Here is a 27,959-nt window from a genome sequence, read left to right on the forward strand (position 1 = left end):
CCCATGGCAACCCACTGCCACAGGGGCTGCAGCCTACGCCATCGCCGGCAACTCACAGCAGCCCAGCTCCAGGTTGAGCTGTTGTTAAGCATCTCAGCTGTAGAGGGCAGTGTCACTGGCCCTCATATGTGGGATCCGAACCGGGGCCCTCTGGGGTCCCCAGCAGCTCTTAACCAACGCGCCACTCGGCCGGCCCCAGATATATTCTAAGTAACACATATGACATTTATCATAAGACTAATTGGATAATTTTTGACATGGCCTATTATGGGATTTTCCACCAGAGTCTAAAAGAGATAAATTGACTTTGTTTATCATTATTAGAAACAGGGAAAATAAAGTCTAAGTTTTTAAGGGCAAGTTGTTCTGCCACTTCAGAACAAGTTTACATTCTTTCTAATACAACAGTAGTTTATGAACTTTTCTCTCAGCACCTTAAAAGACACATTAAAGGCCCTAAGAGCTTTTGTATAGACTATGTCTATTAGCATTTAACTGTATCAGGAAAGAAAACTAAGAAAATTTTTAACTATGTACTTAAATCATTGAAAAATAGCAATAAAGTACTTATTGCATGCTAACACCAATAACATTTTTATTTTTAAAACAATTTATTTTCAAAAAAATAGAAATTTTAGTGAGAAATGTGGCAGTGTTTTACATTTTTGTAAATCTCTTAAATAGGAGAGCTTAATAGAAGAAAATTGAATTCTCATACCTGCACCTGCATTTAATCTGTTGCAATTTTTTTTTTGGTCGAAATATAGGAAGAAAAATTTGTCTTCATGCAAATATATAGTTAGGAAAGGAGTATTTTAATAGCTTTTTCAAATAATTACAGATATTTTTGATACTACACCAAAACTTGACAGGTGTTATTTCTTAAAGTTTAGTAGCAGTGTGAAATCTGAAGTCATATCAGTGAACTTTGTGCACTTTTTACATTAAAATCCACTGGTTTTCCTTACACTTTGAATGGATCTTTAACTCATGCATAGTTTTGATAACATGCCATGTATTGATTACTTGGAAAATATTGGTTCACTGAGTTACATCTTTCAAATGTTGTCATACTTCACTATGCAATATCAAAAAATACTTCATTAATATAATTTATCTCATCAGAAACATCTTAAACTATTAGGAAATTATCAAACTCACAGTGGCAGATACAAGTTTTCCAAAATTCTGTTGCTGCAAGCTTGAATTTTGGCAAAAAATATTGTTGGTCATTTTCCTTTCCAGATCCTCAAGTTTAAGTAACCATAGTTTGTCAGTCATTTTTTTCAAGTAAATATGGTTATTACATTTATTTTAATGTGGCCAGCTCAGTTCCCAACTAGTACGGTTTGGTGCCACCACCTAAATGCATGCTAAGATGCTAATACTTTTACCCACTGTTTTTGCACTGTCAATGCAAATGTGAACACAGCAAAAAAAGATAACATCTTAGTACAGTTATGAAAATAGTATTAACTTTGCAGACCGCTTGAAAGAACTTCGGAAGCCACCAGGGTTTTTTAGACAGTACTCAGGTACTAGCATTGTCTCCTAAGTGTTAAGAACATTCTTCATTCTGATGGTTTTCCAAGATTTCTTAAACTTTCTCAATAAAAACCTGTTACTGTAAGATGAACTTGGATGTGTAAGGTAGATATGGATATTTGTGTTAACATGAGAAGATATTTATAATGTATTGTTGAGTAAAAAGAGTAGTTTAGTATTTATATAACAATCACATTTATGGCATAAAAATACATATGCATGTATATATATATATATATATATATATATATATATATATATATATATATATATATATACACACACACATGTATATGTGTATGTCTGTGTATAAACATTTGTTTGGAATGGTATCAATAAGAGAATAAGAGGGGTAAGGGAAAATGAAAGTAATTATTCTTTTCCTTTTTGCTATAAAGCAAAAGTATTTTATTAAATATTTACTAAGCACCAGCAATGGGATAGGCACAGTTCTGTACTTTAAACATTTTTTTTAGTGTTTCTTATAAGGAGAAACTGCTGCTTTTCCACTTTTAAAATGCCTTGTCCATTTGGGGCATGGTACTGTCTGTGGCAATTTAGCTGCTCCTTACTATAAAGCCTTGCTTCATCTCCTTTAAAACCCCCTCAACTCGCCTACCCAGGATGATTTTACAGAAGCACAGGAGTTTTTAAAAGATTCTTTGTTAAAATCTTTATCTACTTCCAAAGATGTATTTAAAGTAGTTGAGCATCAGCCATTCTTCTGTCTCTCAGTACTGTATTATCAATATATTATCCACTTTTGGGTGTTAATCAGAGATTGCAAGAGGAGCCTTTGAAGGAACCCTCAGGGTGCTCTCAAGCTGATAAGAGCTTCATGCTCTCCATCACTGGAAATCTCTGCTCTGTGTTGTTCAGGAAGCCTTTCTCATCATCTCTTTAAAATTTTGTGATGACCTTCCTAATAACAGCATCTAAGATATGGGGGATGATTCCTAAAAAGGAAACGAAGGAAAAATGCAAAGATTAGAATTGCAGATGGAAGAAAACCTCTATACTCACTGGGATGCTGTGGTCTTGTATAAAGAAGTGCATTCTGGACCTCTGAGGTTTGCTTATGTGCAGCTGAATATCCTTCAGTATGTTGCATGTAAAATGTAATTGTTTTGAAATATTAATTTAAAAAGAGTGTTTAATTAAGTTAAGTAAGAATCTCCAAACAAACTGTGAGCAAGAAGGGAAACATTGTATTTTAATCTATTAATACCTTTTTCTACCTTACCTTACTCCAGATTCCCCGTTACTAAGTTTTGTCTTTTGACAAGTTAAAAACAAGTGAAATGCAATGGAAGTAACTGTATGTTGTTGTTTTTTAACCAAGCTCTAAATATGACATCTCAATTCTCTTAAAAACACATTAGCTTTGATGATATCCCAAATACACTTGAGTAAATGCATTCATTTTCAATATTTTATACTCCCTGGGCAGTTCAGTTCTTAGGTTTGCATAAAGAATTCCTGTTGTTGATTTCCAAAAATCACAATAAATCCTTTCAGATGCTCTGCAGCGCTGAACAATCTCACATTGTATTGTTTTCAACAGACTCCCTTTGTTTTGTCAAATGGCAAGAAACAACAAGAAAAGTTTCGATACTGCTTTAGGACTTCTGAGGTACAAAAAATACATATCCTTCACTGAGTGCAGTTTTTTCTATATGTTAGTAAAAATATATTACCTATCCACCACTCTCTCAGACGTTTTTTGTTTCATAGAATTTTTCCTAAAATAATTTTACATATGGCCAAGTTAAGTAAGTGCCTAGAATGTGTCTGTTGTAGGCCCATTCGCTGCTAATTTAATTCCTGATGACAGGAAATACGGTTACTTTTAGTAGCCCATATTGAAAAGTAATCTCATCATATACACAGTGATGAATTAAGCATTTCATAATAAAACAAGTGTGCGGTCAGCTATCTCAGCCTACGTTTAAACAGGCACTGTGGCCGTCACAACTGAATACTTCAGTAGCCCCAAGCCGCTCTCCCAGTCTCCAGCCTTCTTTCCTCCAATCCAGTCCCCTCGCATTAGCCAGAGTAGGCTTCCAAAAGCACAGATTTGATAAATGCCCCACTTCTGTTTCAAACCCCGCAGTGGCTCCACATTGCCCTCAACATAAAGACGTGATTTTCAAGACTCTGCCTTCCTCTCCAGCCTTATCTCTCCCCCAAGCCCCAACCCTGCACTAGCCCCACAACCCTCCTCTCAGAGGTTAGAAGGCCCTGCATCTCTCACCTTTGGTCTCCCCTCTGTATCATTCAGCAGCATACCTGCTCCCCAAGCCCACACACAGACCAGCCCCTTCACTCCATCTGGATGGCTTCTATAATACTTGTCATCGGATCCCAACTCGAACCTTGACACAAAGGGAAGTCCCACTGCCTCCTTCATTTCCCCAGACTCTTCTGTCATAGGCTCCTTGCGTTTTTATGATTGCCTGTTTATTTACCTCCCTTTCCCAGTAGGCATCAAACCTTCTGAGAGCAGGGACCACACCTACATAGAAAGCCCTAGATCCCCAGAATTCAGGCATTCATAACAGGTGATCAAAAACTTTTAGAGAACGAATGACTAGCACAGTCTCTGACCTCAAGAAGCTCACAATGTAGTAAGTAAAGCAGACCAAAAATATGTCTGTTTCACTATCACCTTATACATGATACCCAAGTCTCTTTTCTGAAGAAAAAACATACACAGATATTTTGAATCCTTAGAACGTATTAAAAATAAAAGTTTAGTAATACGCTTTTATTATAAAGTATAAAATACATAAAATGCTTAAAAAGTACAAGAATAAAATGAACATACTTCATACTCATGCCAAGAAAAAATAAAATTACCATATTCAAGAAGCTCCCTCTATTCCTTATCTCATCATCAAGTAAGGGAGGTTTTATAATTGTTTATTTTTTGAAGACTGTTTCTTTATCAGTGGATTCAGTCATATGGAATTTCCTATGACAATCAACAAAGGGCCAAAACAGCCATATGTATTTGAATGCATTTGTGCTTACTTTTTTCAGTAATGGATGCCACGTTAGCTGAAAATGTCAGAAATAATCCACTACCTATTATTAATTTTGTGACAGTAACATAACCATACTGACTGACTTTAGCATCCCTAGTGCTAAAAAGGGTGACCACGCATCAACGTGAAGCAACCATCATTCTAGACTATTATAATATCATTTTGCCTGAACAAACTCTTCAAGTACTTGAATGTCCAACATGGTCACACACTCTGCCTTGCATCTTCTCAAATTAAAAATTTTGCCTTCATGACTCAAATACACAACTTTTAGATCTCAAACCCATTTTACTTGAGCCAAGGATTCACAGAATGTATGAGCTCAGGTGGTTGGCAACAATACTTTATATAAATGAAATTGTTTAAACTTTGCTTTTCACTGTATTTTCCCCCATGTTAGCAGGAATACATTCCTTTATCAAGCAAAGTGTTAGTTGATGTCTGTCATAAAGCAGTGTATGTGATTGGCTACGTGTCCTCTGGACTCTGCTGCTTTAATCTTTTAACTGATTGTCGCCTGCCCAGTGAACAAACGAGCTGTCTGTGGGCCAGATCTTTCTTGCCCCTATAAATCCTGCAGCTTAGGAAAGCTCCCTCAATGAATTGTTGCCCAGAAGCCTTTATCCATGAAGAAGATGGATAGGAACCTCAGACCTGCCCACCCTCTGAGGATTGCCATGTCTTATCTATAATGTTGTCATCGATGAATTTATAAGCCATTGGACAAAAGGGATGAATAAAAGAGGCCATTGGGAGACTGATGGAGAAAGGATGAGAATTGTGATGTTGACTGAGGATTCCTGAGGTGATCAAGGCTGTGGGGCAGAGCCCAGAGGTGAGAGCACTGAGCTATACCTCCAGGAAACCTGTCACCCTCAAAAACAGGAAAGACTTATTTTAAGTTGTCATGGCTGTGTGTAGATCGATATGAGAAAAAAATCTTCTAAAGTTATTTGAGCCATAATAAAAAAACTGGTTATAAATCAATCAGTCACATAGATGTAGTTTAATGGTAAACAACTTTTAACCTTTTGCATGGATTTTTATGGCTAATACGCAAACTTTGGTTAACTCTAGTCAGAAACAAAAGTTCATAGACAAATTTTTCTCAAGCTTGTGTCAAAATGTCAAAGCAACATGTCAGTTTAGAGAAGGTATGAAAATAAAGGTGTAATATAGGTGGAAATCAGGATGCTTATAGAAGCTTTTTTTTTCTTTCCTTTTAATTAAAGTACAAAAGTCACTGTTTTCTCTCTCAGTGGCATAAAATCATCATGTCCAGACCAGTTGTTATAAAGTAAGTCAGCAGCAGGTGTACAATGCTAGATGTGCCAGCTGCCAGTCAGAGGGCAAAGGAGCCATGAGAGAGGCCAGTGATAAGCACACCTGTGTTTGAGATTGGAATAACACAGTTTCGCCCACCATCTTGTAGGGACAACACATTACAAAAATAAGAAATCATGTCAAATAAAAAAAAAAAAGAAAAGAAATCATGTCAATGGAAATCAGAAGCAGAACATCAATAGTTTTAGTTTTAAATACTTGTAGATTATTTCCTATTTTTCTCAAGTGCAAAAATATAGAATATATGTGAGGTATAACAATTATGTTCGCACTCCTCCTAGAAAAAGTGCCGCATACCTCACTGCTGAATATCACTATGGTCACCTTCAAAGTACTCTCCTTGGGAAGTTATATACTGATGCCAGCACCTAGTCCTCCCTTCAAAGAAATTTTGGAACTCTTTTTCTGGAATAGCCATCAGAGCTGTCATCATTTTACCCTTGATGTCCTGAATGTCATCAAAATGTCTTTCTTTCAATATTTCCTTTATCTACAGGTAAAGAAAGATGTCATTGGGGGCCAGATCAGGTGAGTAGGGAGGATGTTCCCATACAGTTACTTGTTTTTACTGACTAAACACTCCCTCACAGACAGTGCTCTGTGAGCTGGTGCATTGTCATGATGCAAGAGCCATGGATTGTTGGCGAAAAGTTCAGGTCGTCTAACTTTTTCACGCAGCCTTTTCAGCACTTCCAAATAGTAAACTTGGTTAACTCTTTGTCCAGTTGGTACAAATTCATAACGAAGGATCCTTCTGATATCAAAAAAGGTTAGCAACATCGTTGCAACAACTTCGCAAACTTCATTGTCAGACCTCGTAGTTTACCCTTTTATTAGTTTTCTTGTGGGGGTGGGGGGAGAGGTTATGTTATAGTAGTATTCATTTACCATTTGGGGATCGAAAATAATGTCAGGTCTCTCAGGCTTCTTACCTATCTTAAACAACAACCACTCCTGTGATCATTGGAGTGATCACTGGTAAAACTGCCAGATGAGAATGCTTACTAGTTTCAGCTTGCCTTGGAAATAACACCAAGACCAACTGACACCAAGAAATCTCATAGATTAAAATATATTGCTTTTCAATCATTGTTGTATTCAGCAGGCAAGAAACAGTTTTCATATATCAGTCATCACATGCTATACCGCTGCATTTACACCTCCAAGAACCAGGTCTAGAGGAAATGAGAACATTATGTAGAGACATGAACCTTCCAGATGAAAGCACTGGACTCAGAATTTTCCTTTAGGAAGGACATTGTTTTTTGTTTGTTTTTTTCTTTCAACTTGATTTTGTTTGGGAGTGAGGGAGGGTTAAGAAGAGTTTGCTTATTGTCCTCCAAGTAATGTGGAACATTGTTGAATCTGACATAACTGAAATTTCAAGTTTGATTTTTGTTTTCTGCCTACTTAATCTCAATAAACCACCCATCTACTGTTCCTTAGAGCACGTGTAACCCCTCCACCTCTAAGAAGCTATTATTAGTTAGTCTAGCCCTGTCCTGAGGCTTGCTACTTTTGTTGCATGTACCCGAGGTGAATAATTATTATGTAGCTCAGAGTAAAGTGAAGTTGTGTGCAGGGAACTGATGATCAAAGGATATGAAATGGAGAACATGGTGGTTAATATCAACTGGAACTGCTTATCACACCGTGGATTTGAGTAAAAAAATTGAGTTGTTTGATCACTAGCTTTTGACTGAGAACCATAAAAATCCCAGCGCTTTGATCAGAAATCCTCTTCCCTAATCCGAGTGCTAGGACCTATCACTAGCACTCAATGCTAGAAATGTAGCTCACTGATGTGCTTTCCCCGTGAAAGCTGTAGGGGAACAAATCCTGAACTTGTAGTGCTCTTATTTTGGACACTTACTAAACCAATGGTTTTGCTTTTCTGAGTTTCAAAAGTAAATCAAGTAAAATAAACCTTGGAAGAAAAAATGTGTAGAAATGTGACAATGTGTACTATACTTTAAAAATATGTCACAGCAGATGGATGGATATGCAGAAAGGCAAGTATCATAAAATATTAGAGGTAGAATCCAGGTAGTAAGTATACAGGTGCTCACTATAAAATTCTGTTCACTTTGCTGTGTGTTTGAAACTTTTCATGATAAAATATTGGAAAAGATATAAGAAGGTGCATACCTAAGAATGAATTTGTGTGCTTAAGAAAATAATCATTGCACAACAACACAGATTAATTTTAATGGATAGTTATATTGGAGAATTTTCATCTTTAGAAAACTTGGAAAATAGAAAATGCTTTTAAGAAGCTTTATAAACTGTTCAGGGTATTATTCTCTTACAGACCACGCGGCACCCGAAAGATAGGAAAGCCAGCATTAAGGAGGGACTGTGAAGCTTAGTGAAAATTGTATTGTGCGTCATTGCCATTATATTATCTGACTAGTAAGTAACAGGAATATCTATTTTCCCAATTAGATTTAGACTTAAAATTAAAAAAAAAATTACTAAATATCTGGACATATGTATATGACTTAAAACATGGTTCAAAATGCATCAACATATTTGTTGTCCTTATATTTCTTTTTTCACCCAGCAATATACCTTTAGAACTGAGCTTGATTGCCATATGTTATGTTTGCTCATGCCTGACCCAAAACTAAAAAATTGCACCCTGTGGCTGTTTTGTTTTACCATAACATGATCACAGTTGGAGGGGAAAACACAATTGTGGATCTTTTAAAAAGAAAAAAACAAAAAAATTCTTGAAAAGTGCCAGACTTAACAAGCTCCTCCGTAAATGATTCTCTGTAATATGATGCTTTGCCTTTAGAAAGTTGATTTTCTCTATATGTAAGAAAAAGAAAAGATCTAAAAATTGTCCTTTCAATTGGTAAGGTGATTACTTTCTATTTAAAAGATCTGTCCAAGCTCATGTCCTAAACAAGGGGAAACCCTCAAGCTCCTATTCCAGGTCTTATGAGAGAAACGCCTCCTCCTCCCTTATTTCCTGTTTTCTCTGTTCATTGTTTCTTTGGCTCCCATAGCAGTGGTGTCTGTGGCTGTGCTGACACTGGGGGTGTTTTAAAAAAGGGAAGAGACATGAGACCAAAATTATGTCAAAGAACTGAGAAGCATAATATGATACGGAAGAGTCAAGAGGAAAGGAGCATATTAAATGCAATAAAACATTCGCTCCACCATCTTTTAACGGTTGCCACAAGAGACGTATGCAATAACTGTAGCATGAATATCTACATTTAAAAAAACACAAGCTTTTATTCCTCCAGAAACATAATAAAGGAAGGGTAAACCTTCCTTGACCCCGTCATTTTTCTGCAACGCAGACTTAATAGCAATTTTACGGATCTCTCAAGCAATCACATTTTGTTTACTTTTTTTATTATAAAAGAAATTCATTTATTTATTTCACAAAGTAGTCCCAAGTATAAAGAGAACGTCATGCGTAATTCCATCTCCCAAAGAAAAGGACTTTTAATATTTGGTATAGATCCTTCCAGATTATTCTTCTACAAATATATATCTCATAGTTGTACATTTTAAAAGAGGGACAAGCAGTTGTTCTCCAAATTTTTCTTACTTTCTTGCTTCCTGAGTTATCCCCTATCCCCACCTTCTGATTTCAACATTTTCACTGTCTTGACTAGTTTTTTCTTGTACTATAAACATACACAACACCTTTACACAAGGAGGTAGCTATGGTAACTTTCAGGACATTTTTCCCCTGTAGTTTTTGTCTATCCTCTAGCCTTCTTGCTCCGTCTTTTTCTTTTTCTTTTCTTTCTTTGTTTTTGTTTTTTTTTTAACTTCATGTGAGATCTACCATCTTAACAAATTGTTCCCTCTTTTCCTTTTTATTCAAGCTTTCCTAAGGGAAAATAAGTCCTCTCTCACTATCTTTGCTCCCTTACTGCCAATGTATTCATTAATTTACTCTGATCTTGGTTCTATCTTCACTAGTTCTTTCATTACTAGTCCTTGATGACTTCCAAAATGCCAAATACAATGAAAGTTTGCAGGTCACATCCTTACTTAACCTTTCATTAACATTTCATACTATCTAGAACTCCTTTGACTGCATTCTCCTGGTTCTCCTCCTACATCTACGAGGTCAGACAATTAAGTTTGCGAACTCATCCTAGAAAAAATGCTACATTCTCACTGCTGAATATCACTAAGGTCATCTTTGAAGTACTTCCCTTGGGAAGTTATGCACTGACACCAGCACCTAGTCCACCCTTCAAAGCAATTTTGGAACTCCTTTTGGAATGACCTTCGGAGCTGTCGTCATATTACCCTTGATGTCCTGAATGTCATCAAAATGTCTTTCTTTCAATATTTCCTTTATCTTTGAGTAAAGAAGTCATTGACTTCTTTGATCAGGTGAGTAGGGAGGGTGTTCCAATAGTTATTAGTTTATTGGCTAAAAACTCCCTCACAGACAGTGCCATGTGAGCTGGTGCATTGTCAAGATTCAAGAGCCATGAATTGTTGGCGAAAAGTTCAGGTCGTCTAACTTTTTCACTCAGCCTTTTCAGCACTGCCAAAGAGTAGTAAACTTGGTGAACTGTTTGTCCAGTTGGTATAAATTCATAGTGAATAACCCCTCTGATATCAAGAAAGGTTAGCAACATCGTTGCAACAAGTTCATGAACTTAATTGTCAGACCTCATATGCCCACTCCTATTCAGCCTCCTTCACTGGGTTCTTTTCTTTGGCCAATTTTTTAAATGTAACGATTCTGTAGGACTCCAGCCTTTGTCCTCATCCCTCTGTCTCTATGGTTTCTTCTTTCATGAGCTTGTCCACTCCCACAATTTTCATTATCCCCAGCAATCCATATGTCCCTCCCTTATCTTGCTTCTAAGATATAGCGTTGTATATCCAAATGGCTGACTGGGTCCTTCCATGTGGATGAACTTTCCAAAGACACCACAAACTCAGCAAGTATCTTCTCAGCACGTCATCTCCTTTCCCAATTCCTCCTCCCTCTCACTGGTACTCTATTCAATTGGTGGCAACACCTTTAACAGCTGTAATAGCGTAAATAACAGCAAAGACTTTTTTGAAAATACTCCATACAAAATTGACCACTGAAAGAAAAAATATTTGCATTTATTGTGACATCTATAGTCAATCACAAATTGCATTTGGGGCTAATTCATATAATTAGCTCTCAAAAAAGTCTGCTAGAGAATTTGATAATTCTCTAGTCCATTGGTGACTATTAAGAATGCAATTTACAGTAAATTGCAACCTGATTGTGATTGGTTTAGAAGTGATGAGAAAGGAAGGAACTGTTGCTTGTAAGCATAGACCACTCTTTCAAGTTTGACTGTGAAGAGATATAAGATTTAATGAATGCCTTTCAGGGAAAGCACGTGTGAGAAAGTCATCTCTTAGGACAGGGAACACTGAGCAGTTTTGCAGGCAGCAGGGAGGAAGGTGATGGACAAGAAGGGACTGAAGATAGGGAAAAGGAGAAGATTGGAGCTGAGACTGACAACCATGAAAAACAGAGTAGAATGGTCTCTGTTTCTGTGGTCTATCTACCCTTCATGTAACATTTGCTTTAATAAACTTAGGTCTACTATTTATCATTCAGTGCAGTATTGAACAAATAATAGTAAGAATTTTTTTTGAAACATGTATATATAATCTTTCACCTTTACATTTATTTTAACATCTGTAGTTAGGCAAAAATTGCAATTGAGGCTAATTTGTACAATTAACTAAATCCCGTGTTCCTTTTTTCCTTTTAAAATTTCTTTTATATATTCCAATCTGAATGAGTATGAAGAATCCTTTTAATTCAGCCCAAACACAGCTAGTATCTTTCAGTTAATACTCTTACTTTTTAATAAAATCTTACTTTAAAATTAAATATAGGGTGCTTCATTTTTCAGGTCTCTATCCTATCAGATTTTTTTGTTGTTTTGCTGTTACTCACTATGAAAATTTTCTTATATAATACATTTTATGTCTGTGGCCATATATTGTTCTCCTATATAGTTTCCAAGTTTTATGGTTTATTTAATTCAAGTGACTAAAACTACGTTTCTGTTCTACATTTGTGGAGGAGAGAATGACAGGGTGGGAAGCAAGAGGTAAATAGGGTTAAGGAGAGATGTTGGAATGTCTGCAGAGAGGAAAAGGTGAGCAGTTAGGCTCCATGTTCTTAAGAAAAGTACAGATCTGATGCAATGACATTTAAAGTTATCGGCACTAATGAAGAACTAGGTAGTTCTTCTAGTTACTCAGGATTCAGAATGGTATGGGAAAACGGGAGGTATTGTGTTTGAGGCTTCAGAGACTGGACACTTATCTTGAGCTGAAAGCTTCTTACAGAGAATGAGGCATTGTCAGCAAACGATGACTGTTTCCTTTCTGTCTTTCCTCGCTTTTCCCACCTCAAAGTCCTCACCACTTTGGCTCCACTGTGCTAATGCTCCCTGCTTAGCTGCACTTTTATGAGCTATATCAGATATGAGCAGGCAGCATGCTAAGGCTGAGGGAAAGGGGCCTACTCTTACAGCCTCAGTTGAAATCCTCAGCTCCAGTGTCTGCCCCGGGGAGGGGGGAGGAGCACAGGAAGTGCTCACCCTCCCGCAGAAGCCCTGCCTCCTCAGGCTGGGACAGTGCAGAGGTTGGTTTCTTTCTCCTTCTGGTTTAGTCCTTGGGCTAGTGTGAAAGACCACGCAGAAGCTATGGAGTCGCTTTTCTGTACTTGACAAAAATGCCTAGATAGAAGACAGGGATTCCCGGCTGGGAGGAGGGAGGAAAGCTGAAGAACCCTGCCTGGGCTGGCTGACCTAAGCAGGCAAAGTGGGAGCTGAGTGCTCGAAAGAGGATTATGCTGGCACTAGAAATGAGCAGTAAGTGAGCGAATAACCATGGTGGCTTAGAAAAGGTTTAATCCCCGTGGGGCTATGGGGTGAACTAGAAAATATTGCTTAATGCTAGAGTAAAACTGTAAGAATTCTGACTCTGTGTAGAGTTGTGTGCTGTGTGGAGACTAGGGGTTTCAGTACAGAATCAGAGCTCTTAATTCCTCCTCCCACTTTCGGAAAATGCCAACACGGTAGTTGGGGATATAGTCTCCTTCCCTGACTTAGTTTCTTCCCAGGAAAATGTACTACTAAATCAGATAAGGAGTTGGGATTAAATTGGAAAGGTGGAATTTGCTATTGGCAGAAATTGCGATTTTGAATTGTGTTCTGTGAGTGCTAAAGTTTTTATATCAATTAGCAGTGATTTGCTAATCACCAGAAAGTCTGGAGTGGGGCATTAAAAAGGGAAAACTGAGAGTTTTAATGACAAACAGGCTGAGTCGACCATATATGGGGGATGAAATATAAAAATGTATATAATTAATGATAGACTTTTTTAAAAGCATTAAGCTAGAACAGCAGTCAGGGAACATAGAAGTGCTTGGATAAAAATTACTTAAAAAAGAAGAAATTTTTGTTTCAATGACTTCTTGTGCTAGCCAAAATTTTCACAATGTTTACAAAGTCAAGGCAATGATTCAAGGATCCTTCGATTATTGTCGTACATTATAAATACTGTTGCTGGGCAAACTCTGTGGTTCTCTGGTCAGCAAGTTCTGGCAATGAAGCCACTGCCGCTGGTGCAAAGAATTCTGGGATGTCTGAGAGTAAAATGGATGGAAGGACCCACATTCCATCTCTACTTAATGTCCTTTCGTCCAGAAATCGGGTCATGCAAATGAGCTACTTGGTACGTATACAGATCACTTTTCACAAAGGCATTTCTAAATGTTTTGCATTAGAGGGCCTCTGGACAATGTGCTATGGCAACCAGTGGACTAAAAGGATACAAAAGCTAAGTGATAGGAAGGAAATCAGCTTGATTGAAACCAACCTTGTTCTTTTTGTTTTCCATTAATCCTGAATGGAACCTCAAATGAAGACAAGAATGATAGAGAGAGATAGTGTGGCCATCTGTTCTGTCCTAAGTGGCTAAATTCATTAATGTATGAATGAGAATTCAGATTTTATTTATGCATCCTAATACTTGAAGATTCAGAAATCTCTTTATTACAGGGGGAAAAAAGCACAAAAATAGTAGGTATGTTTATTGGGGAGGAAATGTGGAAATCTGGTTTTGAAATATAGGGGGAAAACCAGACAAGAAGCATGCCGCACAGTGTGAAATGATCTATGTCATGTTCACTGAAGGATATAGTTTCTCCCCCAATGAGATGGGGATCTTGCTATGGCACAGTACATGCAAACATCAGATTTCATTCCCTTAATTCTAGTTGACGTAGTTAATACCTAAAGCAAGGATTTAAAAAATAATAATAATAACTTTGAACTAAAGCTAACTGTGTAATAATTTTTTTTTTCTTTTCCTTTTGCTACTGGTCCTCTACAGAGGTACTTTGATTTCTGAAATTATAAGGAAACATGTCATTTCTGGTATTCCAATCAACCAGTGCATTGGGAGAACAGAGAGAAAAAAAGGCTCAAATTATCTTTCTCCTATAGCATGCCAGCAAAATGGTTGTCAGGATCTATGTCCTTTTCTAATGTTAGAATTTTTTCTATTGGGGGAGGTAGTTGGAGAGTGGTCACTGGAGGAAAGATGACAAAATGCCAATACAGTGATTTTAAAAGATGATCTGTACTCTTCCAACTTTTCAAACTACCTAATTTTGGAAATTATTTTATCTTATTAAAATTTCTGAGTTGTTTTTTCCAGTGTTAGTTTTCATCTGATTTATAAACTAATGTGGAAAATCTGAAGATTTATTGAGTTATATAATACTGATCTTATTCTTAAAAATATATAGGGGATTAAAATAAAACATTTAATTGTTTGAAGTCTTAAGCATAGTATCACTAAGTGTAGTTTCAACGTTTTATGTGCTGCGACTCTTGAAAGGATTACTTATATTAGAGTATTAAAAAATCTTTTCTGAAACTATGGAATTGAGAAATGCAGCATAACAATATTCATAAAAGGACTAAAGGCATAATTTGGATGGGAGAGGCTAAGCGAAAAATACTTCATGAATAATTATAAGCTAGCAGCTTAAGGATAAAAACATTTGCAGTTATCCTGAAAGACTGACATAAAGAATGATGTATGATGACTAGTGAACAAGGCTAAGTAGACTTTATCTTTAAAAAGTATTAAGTGGGAATTAAGATTATTAATGGAAAGAAACTAAATGATCATTTAAAATTATTCTTTCACAAGAAAAGTAAAGAAAAAGGATATGGAAAACTAAGCAGTGATGAAGACCTCGAAATAATTGTTGATCAAAAGCAGGTAAGTGAATGCTTCCATACATTTTCTACTGTTGCACTGTAGATTTCTGACAGCTGAAGCCCTTTAGCATTCAGCCCTGCCCTGGAGGCTGCATTAGCCTGTCTAACGGAGGCCTGCACAAGATAGATTTTCAAGGCAACTAAGCCTAGCCTCCCTCTATGATGTCTCTGGTCCACTGACATCTGCATGTCAGCCATGTTATGTTCTGTACGTAAGAATGATGAAAAACAAAGCAGAACAAGATAGAGCTTTTGGGAAATTGAAAGCCTCACTTGAAAAATGAATCAAAACAGCAATGATACTTTGATTAGAAAAAAAGATTTAAACAAGAACCAGAAAGTATATTATTTTGAAAATGAGAAACGCTACCATTAGCATATGCGTAAAATAATGAGTTTGATTTACGGAAAGGGAGATAAAAGACTTTAAAAATCTGAGAAGTTTAAAATATCTATATTGCCCAATTTAGCCTCTCAGGGAGTTCTTCAGTCAATTTAGAAATGATGTTTACAAAGCAAAAAGAATCTATTTAATATTCTGTGATACTGCCAGTAATTTGAGAAACATCCAGCTTGGGTTTTACGTGGGCCCATAAGGTGAAATGAAAACTGCTTAACAGCCCATAAACAATGACATACCAGGTCATGGAAGGTATCCAGCTCAAGCCACTGAATTGGCATCAGCCCTTAACGTCTTAGTTAATTACTGGGAGACAAGATAACTGCATATCCATGTAAGGTACAAGTGGCACTGATTCTGAATCTGAGGGTCATGTAAACACAGGTGGAGATAAAGAATTCAAAGGGACCTGAGCAGATGAAGAGGTTAAGAAAGAAAGCAGTCAGCAAGTTACAGAAAGGCAAGTTGAATTTGGACAGTTTCCTAATTGTGCAGTTGGGTTTGCATCATGAAAATTGCATGAAAGGAACAATTGTGTATCTTTCTGAAACAAAGGAAAAACTGAACATCAGAAAATAGCAACCAAAAACAGTTAACTTAGAGACTTGCCTGTTGACCTGGAATAACTGAGGTAACTGAAGTGATCTGGGGAAAACTGGCCAAACAAAGCATCTCTGTGGAGGTACAGAATATGTCGATTTTACAGGTTGCGCCCAAACTACGTCCAAGTTTTTCTTGCCTGTATTTCTATTAGTGCCAAATTGTCAGTTTAGTTAATACGGTAAGTGGGGCTAGAGCCCGAGTGCTTCCTTCACTAAGCTGTTAGCTCTCATGTAACTAAGCCCAATTGATTACTTGGGGCCTGCGATCTCCAACCCCTACGGATCTCATCTGTACAGTGGCATTCTGACCCAAGAACTGGACCCACCTGCTGAATGAACAAATATAATACAATTGAATATAGTATGAAAACACACATGCCTACACATCCTCTATTAAAACAAAAAGTTATTTTTTGATGTATTCCTCAATCATGTAGAAGATAAACTCTCACTTTGTTTTGTGCTTTAGCATCATCCTACCCCAAAACTGCTTTTCTTCTCTTTTTCTTTTTCTAAAACTTTTTGTTTTAATTAAATTTGGGGATGCAGAATACTATAAAATTACACATTGAGATCTTTAGAGTGGAAAACCCAAAGGAGTCATTGTCCTTTTTATCTCATGGTACCTTTCACAAAATATATGTGGTTGCACGCAAACACGTATTATTAGTTGTTAAGGAATCTTTTTGAAAAAAATGAGAATCAACTTTCCTACTTCTTCAGAAAAGAATGCTTCCCTTACCTGGATCAAATGAGGGGGAATTTTACGTGCTCAGTCATTGTTCACCTCTGTAGTGATCCTGTTTCCTCCAGTGCCATTGTGACAGTTGGCACGAGTTGGCCGGGACCCAGCTTTGCTGGATCATTCGTGTCAAAACATGTTTCAAAAGATGAGAAATTATGAGTGTGACTTGGCATTGTTGTTCGTTGTTGGCTGTAAGAGTAGAGTCCTTTTTGGGGAAGGTTTATCTAGTGTCAATGTTGTGAGTAAATCCTAGGTTGAAACAATGACAACATTGATACTTGAAAGTAAAATATTTGGGAAAACACTCTAATTAGTCTTTATATTACTACAAAAAATTCCTCCTGAGTTTGAGATCAACATTAAAGGTATGTGTGTGTTTATGTGTATAAAATATATTTGTTTAATATTGCTTCATCTCATAGATATTATAGATGTGTACATGCTATTTTGGATGGAATCTTTATGTTTAATGTATTCTTCCTATATCTTTTCAGAAAGATAGTAGAAACGTGTTAGTCAGCTTTCATATAATTGCAAGTAGCTTTTTCAGTAAATGGTGCCAAAAGAAAACCTAAGGAAGATAAATACAATAGCTGGAGGCTGTGACGGGCAGAAGTCTACTAATCTCATTAACTATGTTATTCAGAAGCTATAGCTCTGCAGATACTGTGTAAGCTATGTGTCATTTTGTAAGTCATGTGATTTGCAAGTCTTATACTTCCACTTGAAAGCCCAGAATTTTGCTTATATAAGCAAATTAATAACAGAAGCAGCACAGAGTATGTGAATTTTATTCTCCCTGGCTGCCCACATTCAAGGCGATAAAAGGTGATTTCTGTGTTATTTCTACATAAGAAAAAGTAATTTTGGAAATGTGTAAGGTTTTATGCTTAAAAGGTAATATTGTGCCTTTTTGTGAAATTTTATGAGCAAAGTTCATCTGGAATGCATATAAAATATTCCATAGAATTCTTAGATGAGTGTTGATGTCCTAAAATAACAGGTGTCATTTAGTATGTAACCACACACATATGTACACACATATATATAATCATCTAAATATAAATATCACATTGGCATCAGTGTCCATACTTTCTACCAGAAATCCCTAGAGTTTTTAAACTCCAAACCCAGGAAGATAATCAAAGGAAATATATCTAATTAAAATCCTAATGCCTCTAAAATCCAGACATTTGACATAAAATATGTATTTTTTATTATATAGTCATATTATTACATATACAAAGATAGTTATTAAATATAAATATAACCTATAATTAATGAATTCTATATTTGGCTTTCTAGAATAAATATTAAAAGAGAAATTTTAAATGTATATTTTGAACCATTTTTATTACACATTAAAATATTTTCTCCTGATTGGAGGTGGTTGGATGTTGAAAGAGAGGTTTCATGTGCACATGAGCCTCTTTCTGAGGTTACTTAGGTTTCAGGGGTGGGAGTGCAGGAGTAGATGGCCAGATACCTTGAGTAAGGGATTAAAAAGATTAACAACTTCAAATAAATAATAAATTCACTATATTTTAAATTACCATTTTTAATTAGAGTCAACTTAATTCAAGGTTCATGATATGCTGGACTTAATAGCTTTTTTTTTCTAAAATGTTTTTAAATTCTAAGTAGACTTACAGGAGGTAACAAAGGCTGACACAAAATTATAGAATATTAGAATTATTTAAAGGATGTACTACAGGTTCAAGCATCTTAAAAATGGGTTTAACTGTGTTGTGGATCTAGTTGGTTATGGGACTCAGAGTTGTGGCTGCATATCCTTCAGTGCATTCCTATGTCAAATGTCAGCCAGTTACAAGGGGAACTAGTGCACATAGATCAGAGCAGCAGTCCTCAAACTTTAGTGGCCTCAGTATCTCCTGGAGACCTTGTGAAACACAGGTTGCTGGGCCCCACCCCCAGAGATGCCGATCCTGTAGGTATATTTACTTATTTGTAAAATAATACTCTGCTCTTCCCACCTCCCAGAGTTTCTCTGAGAAAAATTTGTAAAAGTGCTCTATAAATTGTAAATCATTGTGTCATTTTAATTAGCTAGTCATCACCACCTTTATTAGTCGGCTTCACCTGTCATAACAAAATACCATGGACTGGGTGGCTTAAACAACAGACATTTATTTCTCACAGTTCTGGCAGCTGTCAGAGATCAAGGTGCTGGCATGATTGGTTTCTGGTGAGAGCCCTCTTTCTGGCTTGTATATGGCTGCCTTCCATCTATGCCCTCACATGGCAGAAAGAGAGAGCTCTGGTGTCTCATTTTATTAGGGCCCCACCCTATGGCCTCATTTAACCTTTATCACCTCCTCACAGTCTCTATCTCCAAATATCATCACATTGGGGGGTAGGGCTTCAATATATGGATGTGGGGGAATCACAAACAGTCCATAACACCGCCCACTACTCCAATTTAGCAGACAGGAACATTGAGATCTAGAAAGGTGAATCAAGATATTCTGAGTCCCTGGTTAGGTGCAGAGAACACCGGAAGCCATCCCTCCCTCCTGAAGTCCAGTCTAATACTCTTTCTGTCACCTCACATAGCTTCTCTACAGTTGCTCATTACTTGTCATCCCATATGTGTGTCTTCAGCTGTTTTGCTTCAGTGCTCTAATTATATAAAAGAACCATCTACTAGGAATGATCATAATTGGCCAATATTTATTTATTGAAACCTCACAGGGATAATCTTTTCCATAAACACTTCTTAACTGTTTACTTCCTTCTTGGCCCTTATGACTTTGCCAAGAAAAAAAATGCCCTTCATAGCAAATATATACAACATGAGAGCTAAGAAGTGGTTGTTGACATCTGCTGGCTCTTCCCTTCGCTACACAGCCTCCTAGGGGAGGGAGAACGGGGGAGGGGAGCTCTACCAGGCATGAGATGCACCATGGAGAGAGACAACACATACCTTTCTTAGCCCAAAACCTTTCTTAGTGTCCTTTTACATTTGTAGGAGAAACCTATGCAGAAAGCAGTGGAAACTAGAATTTCTGTGATCGTTCTCTGAAGAAAAGGAAGACACAAAGTAGAGGCACCCCCTTGTGTTTCCAATAGCATGGAAGCATTTGAGTGGGTTTGCAGTTCTATCCTAGGGGTCCTTGTGGGAATGGATCCTCAAGAGGAAAATGCAGGCCAATGGGAAATAAAAATGGAAGAATGAGAAAAGCAGATACCCAGACTCCTTATGGTACTCACAAATAGTTTGGTCTTGCCACCATCTAAGCATGTGAGCTGCATCTCAGATTTAGAAGCAGTAAAAGGGAAGGGGGTGATGTATGTCACTGCCTTGTACTCAGCATCATCTAGCCACTGCTTTCTCTGCCATATCAATGTGGTGGCTTAATTTAAACAGAATTCTGATCCCATTTGCCTCTAAGGAGACTTACAAAGCATGAGACCCTGTCTCTTGGTATCATATGTAATGTCCTCCCTGGGTACCTTCTTAGAACTCTGTATTTGGGCACCAAAAACAGAAACCATCTCTAGACATGCAGAAAAGAGACAACGTGGAGCTCCTGAAGCAGGATGCTCTGGGACACGGAAAGAACAAAACACCTTCTGCAGTTGTGGTTGCCCTCATTACACTCACAGCAGACATAGGCTCATTAGCGTTTTTCCTCAGGAAAGACTGATTGATGACAAATGATTCAGTGAAACTAAGCCTTATTTACTTGTGATGAAAGAGACTGAAGCTTTTCAGATTTGCTATCTATCTGAAATCAGCATTGGAGTAAACAAAGATTCACTACTGTAATCCAATCAATGCCATCTTGTCTGCATAGCTGTTTATCATCAATAAATATTGTACAAGAAAGAGAGAAAGTTTTTCACTAGGTTAAATTGAAAAATTACTGGAATAAAAGCATTATCAGTGTGTGTTTTATTCCTAAATGTTCCCTATTTGTGTCAAGTAATATAAAAATAACTGAGTTACTGGTAGCTTTTGGGGAAAATCACAGTAATACAAAGCATCTTACTTTACATTTTCCTTGTAAATTCACAATGGTGAGTTTACTTTTTGTTTAAGTGCGTGCACTTCAATTTAGTGTACTGACTCCCCTAACCATCATCTGGCTCTAGGAAAAATAGAAAGAGCAGACCTACTACCTTAATTTCAGAGTCTTCTGACAGGTTATTGAGTCTGAAGGTAGAAGGCCAGGAGATGTAGAGGGTCACTCCTTATAGAATGAAACAGAGGCAGGCAAGAGAAAGCTGACTAGGAGGCCATCATCCTAGTTTCTAGTCTCGGCTTGGCCACTTACTATGCAGACCTTGGAGTGAGCAATTTAGGTTCTCTGAGTTTCTTTCTTAATCTAACATGGAATACCACCATCTGGCACAGATGGCCGTTGTGAGGTTCAAATGAGGATGGCCCTCTGCAGCGACTCCAGCTCAGCCTCCTTTGGTCAGAGCCAAGGCTAGAGAATTCAGGGCCACCGCTGTTCCGTCTCATGCTCTTTCCACCAGCAGCTCCAGCTTCCTGAATAACAAATTGGAAATAGTTGTTGCATCATGTTATTCTCGCTTAGCTTATTTCATCTGCTTTACTATTAAGCACTCTGAACACCTTCTGTGGGACACTGTCAGATACTCTAGTCTAGGGCATTTTCAGGGTACCGGCTCCTCTGCCACGGCACGTGCTTGACATTGTGGCGATGACAAGGGTGTTACAGAGTGGTTAAGAGGAGGGCCTTCACAGTCATATGAATGAAAACAGGCTACAGCCACAATACAGCTAATCCTGTATTACCTTAGAAAAAGTAACCAGCTTCTCTGATTTAGGCTGCACTACTATAAAATGAGGACAATGCTATCTATTTCATAAATAAGTTCCTGTATATTAATGCTTAGCAATGTGAATGGCATATAGTAAGTGCTTTATAAATGGCAGATACAGGGGTGGGTGGGTTGTGAGAGTTGATGGTAAAATGGTTAGATTTATTAGCGGTAGAATCCCCTTGGATTTCTTCAGGACTGAGTTATAATAATTCTAGACAATAAAGTCTATTCTGAGGTCATAGATACACATGTCCCCCTTGGATCAACTGTGTACAGAAATGAAGGGAGTAGACTGTGTATAAGAAAACTAGGGAGTGAGAGGGACAGTGGCTAACGTCACAAGCTGACCCCACTAAAGCGGGGCAGTACATACCAGTTCCACCTAATTGCTATCTTGTTGGAAATGAGTTCACCCCATATACCAACTTTTCAAGAGAAGAAATTAATCTGCTGCTTTTTAAATGTTTAAAACAAATTTAAAAATTTTACAACAGTGTGTAGTCCAACAAAACAATCTGGGTCCGTATACACCCCTTTGTGACCTATTATACTCATGTGACTCTAAGATCAAAGTAGAGTAGGATGTTGACACGACCTGGGCCTCTGCTCTCTCCTTCTGTTTCTCTCCTGCTTTTTCACCGCCCCCTTGAAAACTAACCGAGTTGTTGATCAGATTAAAGTAATAGATGTTAAGGTATAATTGTTAGTAAGACACCACCACCCCCATCCCGCCCAGGAAGTTTAAGTGCCTCAAAAGGGAAAAATTACCTATAATGTAAAAATCCTCTTTTAATAAAATGAGTAGAGCAGATATTTATAAGCAGAAGGTATTGCTGATATTTCCATCTATTCAGGATTTTTACCACCTTCTATTCTTGCCAACTTAGCATCTCAGTGAGTAAACAAGGTACCAGCATTGGCTTTTTTTTTTCCTTCCCTTTGCCCCTTCTTCCTTCCTTTCTTTCCTTTATCCCTTTCTCCTTTTATAACCTTTCCTCCCTCCCTTCCTTCCTTTTATTTCCTTCTTTTCACCCTCTTTCTCTATTATTTTTGACCCTCTTGGCTGCTTCTTACACATGGTTTATTTTAGGAATGTTTTAAGGTGGTTTAATGGGATAAGTAAGAGCAGCAAAATAGTATTTATGGAAATAGGTGAAAAAGGAGCATTCAAATCTTTGGTGGAGACATAATGTAGAGCTAAAAATGAGGCTGTTATACCGCTGCGCGCCGCAGAGCCTTCCTTGTTAAAGACGAGCCACACACGTGGCCTTAAGCTTCCAAGAAGTTAGTGTGAAAGGGGAAACTGATCAGTCACTATATTTCCAACTCTTGGGCGTATTGCTGTTTTGAACAAAATTAGAGTTCTGTTAGTAAGAAATAAAAGGTTGTTAAGTAGAACTAACAAGTGTCCAGCCCTTCCACTCCTTTGGCTTTTTAACTTTTATGCATGCCCTTCTGTCAATATATAGAATTCCTTCCCAGCCAACTTCCCAAGTAATATCTGTTGTCTTATCAATTATTTCATTCAATTCAAAGACCAGGATTTCTTTGCAATGTGCTGTGCATTTCATTAGGCCTTGAGGTGGCCCCTCATAGTCCAGTGATCAGCTACAAAGTGATCCACAGTTGCTCACTGCCTGTGCTAAACCTGGAGGTGTGTGGGAGAGGCCACGCTGTGAACCGAGGATGGCTGCCTCCAGTACCAGCCTCAGAGTAGCTCCACAAAGAGCCAGGACACCCAGAGGCCTGCTGCCACCTGCCAGCTCCCTTAAGGTTCAGCCACTGATAAAGCCTCGTGCGGTATGCGAGTTGGGTGAGGCAGAGTCTCAGGGAGTCTTTAGAGTGGGAAGAGTTGTGGTCACCAGGTCAATGTAGACTCTGGTTTGGTGCCAGTGCTGAGCCTGGAGCTACTCAGCAAAGGTCTCAGAGCACACCAAGGCCAGCTGCCACCCTCCTGGGGTCTGTCACACTCTGAAAGTTTTCCAAGAAAGAGTGCAGTAAGGGAGGGGCAGGTCACTTGCAGAGAAAGTGCCTCCAGCAGTCCCAACTGAGTCAGCAGGGCAGAACAGCGGAGCTCACCAGGCCAATCAGATTCAGATTTAGCCTGTGGGGGCGGGCTCAACATAAGAAAAATGGTGCCTACCTGCTGGCTACACAAGGTAGGACCCCTCACCAGGAAGATGCCAACTGTCCTCTAGTCTTCCCACTGAGGTCACACACCTCAGTCCGCCCCCGTATGTCTCTGAGGTCCCTGAGTTCCCATCCCTCTGCCAGAGCCTACGGTGAGTGCCTGTGTGTGAGTGAGTCTGTGCTCCGACCATTTAAGAAGATGCCTGGGTTTCCCACAGCCTTCTATCCCACCCTCATGGTGGAAATACCCACTGTTTTTCATAGTCAGATGTTGTGGGGGCTCTTCCTCACAGCACCAGTACTCTGGGTTGGGGAGCCTAGTGTGGGGTTGGGGTGCTTCACTCCTGGGGGTGGAGGGGAACCTTCGCGGTGGAGATATCCCTCCTGATTCACAACCAACACACGCAGATGTGAGACCCGTTTCACATCTCCGCCCCTCCTACCAGTCTGGGTGTGGCTTCTTTATATTTTTAGTTACAGGACTCCTGTTTGGCTAGATTTCAGATGGTTCTCCAGGTTGATTGTTCTATAATTTAGTTGTAATTTTAATGTGTTCACGGTAGGAAGCAGGCACAGTGTTTATCCACTCCGCCATCTTGGATCTCTCTCTGGTGATCAGTAAACAGCTACCAGCATTGTTAAGTAACGAGCACCTAGCTTTCCTCCACCAGTCTATCTTCCCCAATTTTCCAAACAGGAATGCAACTCACAGTGCTTAGTTAAAAACTATAATCACCGAGAAAGACCTTGAGTTACCACCTCAAGTTCAACAAATATCTAAAATGCTGTTACAAATCTTTATTTTAAAATATTATTATACAGCCTGTATTTATTACATGTGGCATAAAAGAAAAAAACTGGACTTTCAAGTTGGAAAAAATATATTGATGTTAAGTAATCTTCAAATAGCTCTTTTTTTTTCTTTGTAATCTAATGGCAAAAAGTGTTGGCAGCATGTTTAGTCCCTGAGAAAATAAATGCAAAATTGAAATGACATGAGCTGACATGCTGAATATAAAAATAATGTGATATATGAAAATAACAGAGACAGTAATACTTAAAAGTAGACACAGCCACTTGAAGTGCAACTTGAAAGGAAGCCCATTCAACCTTTCACTGTGCAAGGTTTGTTGTGCTTTTACTGGTGGTTTTGTTTGGCTGTTTTTGTTGTTTTAAGTAGGTTTATCTGATCAATATGAGAACTGTGGATATTAGAGCTGAAAGGAACTTCAGCAGATAATATAATCCAGAGGCTTTAAAATTGTGCTCTGTGGAACCCATTGCCAGCTATTTTGCATAAAGAGGTGTGGTCTATGTATATGGTGCCACCTCTTAGTGAACAAATCAGCCCCTAGCAGATAAACTTTGATTAAAGGGTGCTGCTACTAAGTTTAGTTATATTGGTTCTAGTTCAGTCCAAATAAGGTAAATGAGTCTCAGAGTTTGGAAAAAGCTTGACTGTGTCACTAAGTTACTTTACATAACAGGAAATATTAGAACTTGGGTCTGTGGCCTCTAGTTTGGGTTCATTCATCTGTCCCTATAACTGCCTTCCTAAATTAAGCTGCTTCTGACCCTTTCTTCTAAACTCCCTCATGTTGGTAAGCTAAATATACCCATCAAGCCAGGAAGATCCCTTGAGAGAAGTGTGTATTTCAAGTGCACAGCTAAATCTGTTACATTTGTCTGATAGATTTTTATGAAAGAATGTCTATATGAGATGCTGCCTAATTCTTCATAAAGAGGTTCTCACAAACTTTGTTACAACTCCCCAGTATGCATCAGGGTACAGATATTAAAGATTTTAAAAGTGGAATTTGAATCTCCAAAAATACACCTAATGAAATGAGCAGTGTCTCCTCCATATTGAAGCAGACTTTTTTCCCTGCCTGGGTCAGAATATCATCCACCCGTCAATTGGCTGTGGAGATTGTGAACCATGTCCACACTTCAGTATCTAGCTTCCAAGTCTGTTCATTTCGTAGTGAGCTGCCAGCGCTTTTGTGTAATGAACCCTGCAGGTGACTCACTGATTACTGACTGGATCAGTGTCTATTGTCATAAGGACTTTGAAAACCAGTTGTGGGTGGAAATATTTATACTGAAATGATTTATGTCACAAATTCAAAATCTGGTAAGGAAAAATGAGAAAGGAACAGACAGATCATACAAAAATAGTTTTTTTCTCATTTTAATACTTAAACAGCAGAGAGAGTTTAGAGAGTAAACTTCTTTCCTTCTCTTCTGGCTTTGGACTTATTGCTTGTCCTCTGTCATTACCCTGACCTTGTCATTTCTGTTGTGCTTCTGTTCTCTTCCATCCAGACTCTGCAGCACGTGCCTTTTCCTTTCTGCTCAGCCCTCTCTGACCCCCACCCCTGGAATGTATCTCTTATTCTGACGCTGCAGGTTTGACACAAAACACAGTTCTCTCAAACCTGCTTTTTTTTTTTTAATGCTCCATTGCTTCCTTTCCTTTCTCAAAAATAACTCTATAATTCTGTCATTTCTACGTTCAGTCATTAATTCTTCATATGGTCTACCCCCAATCAGAGTGAGTACCACTTCCTTCCTATCTTGTGATCTAGGAAAAAACACGTGCACACATAAATGATCATTCAGTACAATTGTTATTTATTCCTCATCTGAGTATTCTTTGGGCCAAATGATCTCATTCTTGAAATATATGAATAAGTGACTTATTAAATAAATGGTGAAACAATGTATCATCTCGGCTTTATGCTAGATGTTCTGAATAGAAAAAACATTCATTCATCACTTTTTTTCTAGCAAAATTATCTCATTTGTATAATTCATGAATGATTAATGAATTGTTATTGTAGAAAGAACACTAAGCATGGAAGTAGTTTTCTTTCAATCAAAGCTTGTCCAGTTATCACTTTCCTACACTCTCAGCTTCCATCATTAAACTTTAAATTTCCCCCTGAAATTGCTGCACTAATTTTTGTTATGGGAGTAGTTTCTGAAAAAAAATAAGATGATGCATCAGTTGATGGATTTTTTAATTGAATTGTTTAGTATGGAATAAAGCAAATCGAATCTTACAAACAGTCTTAGTTAGTCTTAAATTTTTAAGCTAAAGATGTAAAACACCTTGAAAACTTTGCATTTTAAAAAAAGAAAACACTTTGTTTTTCACCAAATGAATAAATAAGCAACCTTATCCTTCCATCCAAACTTCAAGGAACTTGACTTAAAATCATACCCTGATGGGTATATGAGCCACTGTAGCCATATAAGACAAGCCCCATGGACCCCAACAGTGCCTGGCTTAGTGCCAGCCCACAGGTAGGAAGCACCCAAGATATGGAGAGAACTGATGATTTTCACTGTCTCCCAGATACAATGCAAACACCTCCGCTGGGCTTTCAGGCCATATGTGGTCCAGCTCAATACCCTATTATCCTCATTCAGTGCCACCTTGGCTCCATGTCCCACTCATACTGAGCAACTTGAAACACCCCAAATGTGTACATGCTCTTCCTCCTGTTTTGCCTTTTCCCTAAGTATATGTACGTGTATATCATGTATCACAAAAATCCTAATATATCCCCTAGGAGCAGATGGTATAGATTGGAAGAATGGAGGTATGAATGAATATATAGATACACACATCTAATCCTCCCAACAACCCCACAGTATGGGTGCTATCATCCCCATTTCCCAATGCACACTAAGACAGAGAACTTGATGCAGGGCTGCTGTGTTGCACAAGCCCAAGGCGATATGCTGTGTACACAGGCTGTGTGGCGGTACATGGCAACCCCGGGTCCAGGGAGTTCCCAGTTAGGAAGCTGTCCTTTCATCATGCTTCCCTGAGTTAACAGAGAGATCATTTAATATCTTGACTGTGCTAGGAAATATGATGTAACATGGTAAAATCTAAGAAAGCCTTTCTGTTGGTCAAGGAAAGCTGTATGATTTTTTAAAGCATAAATAAATTGAGATGGGTAAATTGGAAAAGAAATATTCTCCCTTCAAAAATAGTATTCTTGTGTGTGTGTGTGTGTGTGTGTGTGTGTG

General features: G+C 38.1%; 1 protein-coding gene across 5 annotated transcripts in view; it reads left to right on the forward strand.

Moving 5' to 3' along the window:
- The window catches only part of PEX5L (peroxisomal biogenesis factor 5 like), a 213,635-nt gene that overhangs the window by 38,884 nt on the left and 146,792 nt on the right, over positions 1-27,959 (forward strand). Inside the window, exons 1-2 of one of the 5 annotated variants that reach the window (XM_019626096.1) lie at positions 12,583-13,664; positions 15,153-15,224. The exons of 3 other annotated variants lie outside the window; for them this stretch is intronic. In XM_019626096.1, the coding sequence (XP_019481641.1) occupies positions 13,572-13,664; positions 15,153-15,224 (165 nt within the window). In that variant the 5' untranslated portion in view covers positions 12,583-13,571. Of the gene's footprint in view, positions 1-12,582; positions 13,665-15,152; positions 15,225-27,959 lie in introns of those variants that run through there. One more of the 5 variants, XM_019626099.1, reaches the window with a different exon arrangement.

The sequence above is a fragment of the Hipposideros armiger genome, unplaced genomic scaffold (genome assembly GCF_001890085.2).
Source record: "Hipposideros armiger isolate ML-2016 unplaced genomic scaffold, ASM189008v1 scaffold_656, whole genome shotgun sequence".
Classification (NCBI taxonomy): Eukaryota; Metazoa; Chordata; class Mammalia; order Chiroptera; family Hipposideridae; genus Hipposideros; species Hipposideros armiger.